Source organism: Glycine max, chromosome 1 (genome assembly GCF_000004515.6).
Source record: "Glycine max cultivar Williams 82 chromosome 1, Glycine_max_v4.0, whole genome shotgun sequence".
Classification (NCBI taxonomy): domain Eukaryota; kingdom Viridiplantae; phylum Streptophyta; class Magnoliopsida; order Fabales; family Fabaceae; genus Glycine; species Glycine max.
In genome coordinates this window covers 3415537-3425878 of record NC_016088.4, presented here as the reverse complement: position 1 = coordinate 3425878, position 10342 = coordinate 3415537, and the positions used below count along the sequence as shown (strand labels likewise).

At 35.2% G+C, this 10342-nt stretch overlaps 1 protein-coding gene across 1 annotated transcript; it reads right to left on the bottom strand.

The window, feature by feature from the left end:
• Positions 1 to 10342, bottom strand: LOC100812652 (threonine--tRNA ligase, mitochondrial 1). The gene is made up of 19 exons (XM_003517740.5): positions 9782 to 10342; positions 9583 to 9642; positions 9387 to 9476; positions 8466 to 8540; positions 8140 to 8268; positions 7942 to 8031; positions 6474 to 6562; positions 6292 to 6388; positions 5752 to 5838; positions 5311 to 5395; positions 4724 to 4818; positions 4100 to 4132; positions 3926 to 4012; positions 3230 to 3322; positions 2967 to 3059; positions 2656 to 2877; positions 2013 to 2084; positions 1399 to 1470; positions 1 to 372 (listed from the first exon to the last, which is right to left on the bottom strand). Exons 1-19 carry the CDS (start codon positions 10268 to 10270, stop codon positions 277 to 279), a joined length of 2154 nt encoding a protein of 717 aa, XP_003517788.1. The 5' UTR covers positions 10271 to 10342; the 3' UTR covers positions 1 to 276.

Sequence of the window (10342 nt, the reverse complement as noted above, 5' to 3'; positions counted from 1 at the left end):
TTGAGGACCAACTCAAAAATGTATATTTTCCTCAAATGTCAGCCACCAACTTAAAAGAAAAAAAAAATGTGACATGTAAACTCTAATGCTGATGTAAAAAGCTCGGAACGTAAACAAAAACGATACAAAGAAAATATTGTTACCATTCAAATCATAAAATAAAATCAGGATAAATTGATAGGTTGAAAATAAAAATAAAATTGTGACATGCACACAACTGTGTAAAACTAAGGTATTTGGGGCTGAAATTTTTCTTCAGTTTTCACAAGCAAAGTATCATTCGAAAGCTGCAGTTTTGTCTCTGAAATGTTCAAGTAGTTTCTCAATACTCATAACCTTATGTTCTGCCAAGTCTCTAACTCGTACACTCACCTGGAACAACAAAATAACATGATCAATAATCAAGGAGCAACAGCATACACCCTGATGTATAATATTCTTACTGGTGGAAATGAAAAAACTAATTATTTTTAGCCCAGAAAGCCTAGGAACACAGGCACCATAAGAAAATAGTCCTCCTATACTATTGATGTCTTCAAACAGATCATAGACCATAGCCATCTCTATAAGATAATGTGGGAGAAAACCTCCAAAATGATTAGATTATACAACCTTAATCAGAATTATTGAAATGTAGCTCAGGCTTACATTACATCTAACTTGAAATTCCTTTCAAATTTGAGGCAGTTACTTGAGCCAAAATGAGGAGAAATTATTAGGCGGCTCAAGAGGCCAAACCATCATGGTTCCCAATCCATCAATCTTCACAACACATAATTAAGTGTTCTTAATTTTTCACATAAACTGTAAAACTTGAATGCGTTATATAAATATTGGTTGGGACTATGAACACTTGGTAGTCCTAGACAACTTAATAATTTCTCTAAAATGAGACAAATGCTATCATGCTTTTAATTAAAATCAATCAAGCAGGAGCTTAACCAAAGTTTTAACTTTTAACCAAGCTAGAATCCTTAGCCCAAGCTTGGCCAAGGAAAGTGTATATCTTACTTTCAATCTCAACTCTATTTTAGTTTCTGAATTTGAATGTTTTGCACGTCAGAAAATGACATAAGTATATATAATATTATATGCGATTAAATATTGTCAAACAAGCTATTCAAAAGATTCATAAACTATATGTATAACTATTTGTGCACAGCTCATCTAAGCAAGCTTGCTTTCTTCTTTATACACTTCTACGTAATACCAACTTAATTATCCAAGTGAGATGAGAAGTCCATTAAAACTGTGCTTGACAGCAGCCCTAGGTCAAACACAGATCAAATGCATGAGGATATGTTACAGAAAGAGAAGGGCAGAGGTTTTTTCAGAGGGAGGTAGAACTGAAATCTAATTACACAAACAATTTATTTATGACAAGAAAAAAGGAAGAACCTGTCCTGAATTAGCTTCCTCCTCTCCAACAACCAATATGAAGTTGTATTGTGCTAACTGTGCTTCTCGTACCTGCAGAATGCCACACTTCTAGTTAAGACAATTCTCTTGATAAGATACTAGATTATTAATAAAAGTATACCATATTAAAAAAAAAAGGAGAAATAACTTTTCAATTGCAGATTTACTAAACAATTAGTCTACTAAATTTATGATATCAAATAAATCCCCCAAATATTAAAACACACACGAACCATCATTACCTTTGTTTGATATCACATGTCTTTGAAGGATTCAATGTCTAGGGGACTCAATAACTAGTTTTGTTTTATTTAAATGAATAATAATACTGAAGTTTCGAATATATAACTTGAATAAAATTTGTTAAAAGTAATAAATTTTAAATGTTTAATATCACAAATAGAAGAATACATACACTTTGGGTACATGTAAGGTACAAAATCTAGTTACACTAATCACAGCTTAACTCATCAGTAACTGACTGACTAGTGGCAACAGCTTGGGCAGTACATCTAAACAATGTGGGCATTATTGTCCTCTGAATGAATGACATACTAAGATCAAATTGTTGGGCATAAAGGTTTATACGTTACCTTTTTCTGAATCTTCCTATCAGTTGTATCAGCATCAACGTGATACCCTGCTTGGTGGATCTGATCTCGCACCTAGAAAATTGCAGTGCAAGAATGTTACACAATCAACAAGCCCTTGCTTTTCACATATCATAATATAGTAGTACAAGTATCCTAACAAAAATTAGTAATGGAACAATGAAAAGCCAATGGCATGTTCAATATAAGGAAATGTTCTGTTGCTAATAATTTCAAAAATATGATATGTTTTTCATTTTGTTTCCTATTTTCAAAGAATTGTACAAGGTTGGAGTTTTTTCAATTATTAGTGAAAATAGAGAGAGAAATCAACAAACCAAACATGCTCGAAGTTTACTTAAGAATGCGTGTGGCAGACTCAACATAATTAAATAACAAGAAACCAAACTGATTCCATGATTTCAAACTGATACACAAGCTCAGCAATAAACAGCAGAAAGTCAATATTTCATAAACTCCTATGAGACAGTTCATTAGACAGGCATGACAAACATGAGATGCCACAAAAATATATTCTCCGATGTAATTAAAAGTGTTTTCACATGTTACGCAGTACACATCATCTGTATCATAGTTATAAGACAAATATACCATAGAATGAAGCCTAAAATTCAGAGCTATGTACCTGTAGTGCATAAGATTGTGACTTTTCAGACACAGGGCATACAATCGCTTGACGAGGACTGAGCCAGAAAGGCCATTTACCCTTGTAGTGCTCTAAAAGTATGGCAAACATGCGTTCAACAGATCCTAGGATGGCTCTGTGTATCATTACAGGTCTCTCAATTTTGGCTTCATCCTCAGCTGAGAATTCCAACTTAAAACGATCAGGAAGCTGGAAGTCAAGCTGCAAGCAACCACATTCATCCAACCATCAGCTGAAAAGTTATTCAAAACTGAATCATGTGAATGAAAATCCAGCTGAAAGGTGCAAACCTGCAAAGTTGCACACTGGAATTTCCTACTCAATGCATCAGATACACTGATGTCTATCTTTGGTCCGTAGAATGCACCATCCCCTTCATTCAACTGCAAGGTTTTACAAAGAATATAATTGAATTGAAATGAGATACGCAAATTACACTTTGTGATATCCAATCTGAATTCTAATCAGAAGCCATATGTTCAAAACAATATCTTTAACTATATATCGCTGGCATGAAACATTCTAGAAGACATATAGAAGAGGAAATAATTACCTGCCAAGGCTTGCCAAAATCATCTAAAGCTTCTTTAAGAGCACTTTCAGCTTTGTCCCAAGTTGCAATATCTCCTAGGTATTTCTCTGGCCTCTACTCAAGTATTCAACACATGCAAAAAAACAAATAACAAAACGTTATTAAACAGATGTTATCTTTAAATGAGAAAAAAAAAACAAGTATTGGTTTGCAAAAACTTTCTGTTTTTCCTTAACTGGGAACCAGGATACAAAGACAAGAGAAATTTGCTAAAGAAATTTATACAAGTATCAGTGATTCAGTGCTACATGGAAGTGATGGAACTATAATAAAAGTCCCCTCATAAAGTTATCATACCAAAAAACTAATAATACATATAATAATGAATGCATTGATCATGCAAAATTTGATCCAAGTTACTTAAAAAGTGATTCACTGGCTAGTTATTAGCAATACATGAGGAATGCCAATCAAAATTCTATATATCTTTAGAAATTTAAATATGCTACCAGTGAAGTCATAATTATAATTAATCTACTGCAGGAAATGTCAGAATAAATGATTGCATAATAAAACCTAAACAGCTCACAGACAAAAACAATTAAGATACTACCTGGGAGCACCTTAAGTTGAGGACTAAGCTTTGAATTTAGGGATTTTTAAAAGCATTGGAGAAAGGTATATGCTCATTAAGAACAATTACAATCAAAAGCATACCGTTGAAAGCTTCAGCTCATACGTGAAACCAAATATCTTATAGACATAATTGATGAAATTCAAGCCATTCCTCACTTCATCCTTTATCTGTAAAATAAATCAAATTAATCACTCCAACTTCAGCTCAAAAGAGGCTTCAAAGATTTATGTTGTATAAATTTAAAATAAACTCACCTGGGACTCCCTGCAGAAAATATGTGCATCATCCTGAGCAACATTTAAAGCAAATGCCATTAATAGTAGTATGATACTCAAACAGAAAATAGAAATTAAAGATAAGGTGAATGATCCAGATAACTGAATTGCAATGTTCTTTGAGTTTTAATTGTATTGTTTATATAGAATGAACAAAAAACCATCACCAGGAAAAATAATGACATTTTAGCTACACTATTATAACTGTATATAAACACAATCCCAGGTGTTTCATTTTTATTGATGAGCAGGCCAAACTCCTGTATCTGTGTCTATCCACAAACACTAATCCCCAACCTGTTTAAAAAAACATTTTCTACTCCAGTATTGCAACAGAAAAATAATGAGATTCAAACATTTATTCAAAATTTCAAATACCCAGATGAGATTAGTATTCACTGTGTGAGCCTACAAAATTGAAAGAATCAAATAATCTCGCCATCATAAAGTATAAAAAATGTATGCCTTCCAGCCTCAGTGTACCTTGACATGAGAAAGAATGTGACTCCTGGTTTAATATACTAAACATCAAATTAATTTTATTTGGAAATATAACCCAATAAAAAGTATATCCTGTGTGTAAAGTACAGCACAAAGATTTACCTGCTGAAATCTCCTAACACGTGTTAATCCACTCAGGGCACCACTAGCCTCATTCCGATGCAAAACCCCAAAATCAGCAAAGCGAAGAGGAAGTTCTGCAGAACCATTGAAAAGTTGAGATAATATTCCATTTCATATAAAAAAGATCAGCTCAATCAAATTCACTTCTTCAAGTTATACACTCAAACTCATGAAGCATATCAACCTAAAAAACAAACTAGAGACAAGGGTCTTTTTGAATATTGCTTTCAAAAACAATTCTTTATTTTTTAAAATAAAACTTGTTTGATATCATTTGTTCTCATTTGAATTTAGGGAAACAACTTTACAAAATTAGTTTTTAAAAAACAAATTATAGATTAACCAGTCACACTTCCCCCCTGGTCGCCCAGTGCAATAGGATTATGGCCTTATCATAGGAAGAGGAAAGATGAAGCCATGAAAATAAAGGAGAGTGAATATATAGGACCTCAAATGTGTGTATTATCCTGAATTCAACAGTAAAATGTGGACTAGCTCAGCCACCCAACATAGGCACATAAAAGATACTATTCAGAAAGATAAATCTCTAAGAAAATGAAAATTACCTCTATATGATCGAACCCTGTGTTTAAACATCAGGCAGTGCCCTGGGCAATTCATTGGTTTCAACCCAAACTCTTGTTTGTCAACCTAATTCACATTAAGAAAAAATGCTTTGGTCAGATAACTTGATTGATTTGAGAGAAAAAATGTCTACTGGAAGGTTTTGTACTTTTCACAGCAAAATGTACTTTCCAGGTTTTGTAAACCTAAAATATATAGTAGACATACATAGAAATCCCAACAAACCTATTAGTTTCCAACATCCCCATAAAATGGTCCCACACCCGTGCAGATCATTCATAAAGGTAATAATTACATGAGCAACAAGATACATCAACACAAGAATGATTCATTTGATTCCAATCCAGCAAGATAAAAAGATATGGCCTCCAACCCACATTTTTACACAAACAAGCATTTATAAATATGGGGAAAAAACTTACCTCTAAGATAAACATATCCTCCCTATAATTTGCAGCATGACCAGATTGCACCCATAGATCCATGTTAAATACATTTGGAGATATGACCTGATGATTCCATTTCCAAGTAAGTATTAAGTACATGGAAAAAGATTGTTTTTCTGTCAGTTTAAGAAACTCCTACAATAAGGTAGTGTTTGGCCTAACTTTTTTTGGCTTTTCTTCAGCTTAAAAGGAGAAGCTAAACTAAACACATTTGGAGAAAAATGCTTTAAAAATTAAGGAGATTAATGTTTAAATAAGAAAAGAAGGAAAAGTAGCTTGTAAAACAGTTACTGAAGTAGCTTTAAAAATAAACAAAAAAAAGGTACTCCAGCCTCCCTCTCTGAACAAATCAATGTGGGGCAATGAAATGGAGCTTTTAGTTTAAAAAATAGTTTTTAAGCAAAAACTGACAAACAACTTCCACTTTATTTTTAAAGCTCTTATTTTGGATTTTAACTTCAAAGTAACTTTTAAGCCACAAAAGAAAGGGAGAAAAAATGTAGCCAAAAACTTAACCTCTTGATAGCCTCTGTCCCTGTACTGATTCCGAATGAAGTCCATGAGTTTGTTGTAGATCCGAGCGCCATGTGGAAGAAAAAACCAGCTTCCCGGACTGACATAAACAAAGACAGATCAAGACATATCAGTCAGAGAAAGCTTACTAAAAGTTGAAATCAGACAAGAATGAACCAACATACCTCCATTCATGATGAAGAATAAGCTCCTGTTTCACACCCAAAATCCTGTGATCATACTTTTTAGCCTCCTCCAGCCGATGCAAGTATTCCTGGAAATTTAAAAACCAAAAAAAAGGGGGGGAAATCATATTATCAAATGACACCATAAGGCATGGCCACACACCCCTACCACTACACAGATCCATTAAATACCATAAAGATGAGTTACAGCTTCACTCTAAGAAGTTCAAGTGTAGCAGCAAGTAACTGGTGCACTTTCATGTGTGCAAACCAAGTTCAAGACTTAACATTTTACATTTACAAAATAAAGAAGCCATGGATTGGTTCAATTAACCAAACTGTGAGCAGTCTGCATGATTTGACTGGTTCACCACCAGTTCTGCGTTTTTGAGACCAGTTTTAAGACTTCCAATTATAAAGGCTAGACAGGACTGTCTAGAGGACCAGTTTCCGCCTTCACGGTTAAAATAGAAAAAATCCAGTTTTAACAAAAGTTGGTTAACACTTAATAACTAGCAAATAGAGCACTACTAGCAATAGGTGTCTCATGGCTATCAGTAATTTGGAAAATGGCATATTACATTAAATAATAAAACAGAAAATATATCTCCTGGAAAATGTGGAATGTGATGACAATATCTAGAGAAAATGAGCACATCTTGGACCTCAGTCTTAGCAGCACAAAGAAAAATCAAATTTGCCACCCAAGAGAAAAGAACAGAGGGAGCAGGAAAAAAGAGAAAACAGAACATAAAAAGAAGATAACAAATGGGTAAAGTTACTTTCACTATCACATGAACATAGGACAACAAGACCTCCCCAGTGAAACTCAGCCTCCAATACACACTGGCAGAGCCAATAAAGAAATTTGAGGGGAGTTTGAGCATTTTGGCTTTATATAGGGATGATTAAACAGAAATGGATGTGCTCATCTTTTCCTTAAAACTGTTGTCAGATGCCATTAAGCCATTGACACAGATAGAAGCACTCTCCACAATTCAAAAAAACCATGTGAAGTAGCATGGCAATGTGGTAAAGAGATGGAGCACCAATAAATGCTTTAGAATACTATTAATAACTATGAATTAATTATTTACTTATTCCACAAGGTACTGCAACTGAATGTTCAGCACACCATGGAGAGCAGACATTATTGTGCCATTGCCACCCTCAAGCCCCTATCATTGGTGGTCTTTTCTCATAATCTTCAAGGCAGACACAATTCTGCTCTAACCATAACAGAGACAGCAGCAACATCCACGCATTATCTCAAAAATACCACAGTAAGCATGTAGCATAGTGCAGACGAACAAGAGCACTGATAAATGCTATAACACACTATTAACAACTACTAGCTATTTATTTACTCATTCCACAAGGAACTGCAATTGAACATTCAATCCACCACAGCTCAGTCTGAATAGCTGAATGGTTTACTCAAAGAAATAACATATGAAATGAAAATCACCTTCAGACTTTTCTGATCAGGATAAGATATGCCATAAACTCTTTGTAAACTTTCCCGATCTTTGTCCCCCCTCCAATATGCTGATGAAGCCTGAAATTCCAAACACGATAACCAATTAAACCAAAGTACTTGTCATTGATATGTTAATGGATAAATCAAAAGTAGAAATGGTTGCATGATAAGATAGTTTAAGCATACCTTTAAACACGCAATTGCTTTGACAAAGGATGTATTAGGTATATGGGGCCCACGACACAAATCCACCAAGGGACCACATCTGTATACTGTGATAGTTTTGTCGGCAGGCAAATCATTGATAATCTCGATCTGATCATGATAACCATGGAGCCAAAGCACTAAATTGTTAATTTGTGAGATATAAAAAAAATTGGTGGAAGAAAATAGGAAACATGGCTCAGATAATAAGATGATGTAATTCAAAAAACAATAGATAAGATCATGAAAACAAGAAGCTTATCCACACCCCACCTCACCCTCAAAGAAGAAAAAAAAGTTATACTTGCCTTAAACTTATTATCTGAAAACATCTCAAGTGCCTGATCGCGTGTAACTTCAATGCGCTCAAAGGGTTGCTTTTCCTGTAAATACAATCTTAATCATCCATCACATATATTAACACAAAAGTAATGTTTATCACAATAATGAGCAATGCATATTAACAACAACAATAATAACATTATCCCACTACATGAGGCCAGCAAAATAGATCACACGACATTATTGAACAGTCAATCAATATAATAATTAAATTTAAAAATCAAATCAATTTTGACTGAAACATTCCAAATTTGAGACAACTCCTAAAACAAATGCAATGAAATCCATGGGATTTAGAAAAATTGAATAAGACCCCTCTAAAGTGAAATTGTCTCTAAACTGAGTGAGTGTATGAGAATCTACCTTTTATTCAGTTAAAAATGCAATGAGACCTTAACCTACTATAATTCAAGGATGGACACACCATTACTTGCACTCAAATTGGAGAAAACTTGTCTTCAGAAGAGCATTTTCCATAAAAATTAAATCATTTCCTTTTCTTTAAACATTCCAAACCCAAGATTTGGTTTACAAATCAAATCAAAACCCCATTTAAAACATTCCAAATACACTCCTGGTGAACATTAAACTTACAGATAAAGAAAATATACACAAAGACACCAAAATTTGGAATACAGCTTGATATTACACTCCACGCAGCTGTTCAACTACAAAGTTTCTCTAATAAGACAAGACTCCAAGGAGAAATCAACATCAACATAAACAGAAAAACGTTTAAGTATTATAACAACTGTTCATCACAGTAACCAGATATAATCGCAATAAATAGCCATATAAGCAGAGTAAATATTAAAAAAACATATAAATATGAAAAAGCAGAAACACATAAATAACAAGAAGAAGGCGAAGAAGCAGAAGAAGAATACCGCAACAGCCTTCAATGCTCCAGCCTCAATCTGCTTAAAGTGATCGTCATTGAGACCCAAGTCCCCGTAAAACGCATCATAATAGAACCCCTAAACAAAAACATTCACTTTCTATATCAATACACACAAAAACATCACAACAGAGACAACAAACAGCCCACAATCACATTAAAACAAAAAAAAAACACACACAAACCTCTCCTCTTGTAGTGCAAGGCCCAATGCATAACTTGCATCCATACTCCGTCTCAAGTGACTGCAAATAACCAAAACAAAAAATAGCAATAAGTCAATAACAACAGCAGCAGCAGCAACAACAACAACAATAATAATGATTAATTCATCAAAATCCGAATTGAAACAAAAATTAATATAAAAAAACAAATGAACTGAACCTGGCCGAGAATGTGAGCGCTGGAGTGCCAGAAGGTGTCGCGGCCTTCGTCGTCGTCGAACTTGAAGATCTGGAGCTGGCAGTCGTCCTCGAGAGGGCGCGTCATGTCCCAGAGCACGCCATTGACCTTCGCGATGAGCGCGCTGTTGGCCAAATTCTTCGAGATTTCGCGCGCCACGTCGAGCGGCGTCGAGAGCCACTTCTTCGCGTCCTTGACGTTGCCGTCGGGGAGAGTGACCTTGATAGGATCCGGCGAAAGCGAGAGGCGCTGCGTGCGCTGCTCCGCCTGGATGGTCTCGAAGAGACGGACGCGCTTCGGAATCGCCGCGCTAAGGTACGCCTCGTCCTTCGCGTGAGCAACCATGGCGGCGGCGGCGGCGGCGGAGGCGGAGGAGGAGGAGGAGGAGGAGAAACGGTTAATCGGCAAGAGAGAGCGGAGAGTGTGGTGGAAAGGAGCGTGACGGCGGATACGGATTAGAGAGCATAGCATAGCATATTGTGCTGTGGGTTTGGGTTTTGGTTTCGGCTTCGAAATATTTTTCTTTTCTTTTTTATTTACGGA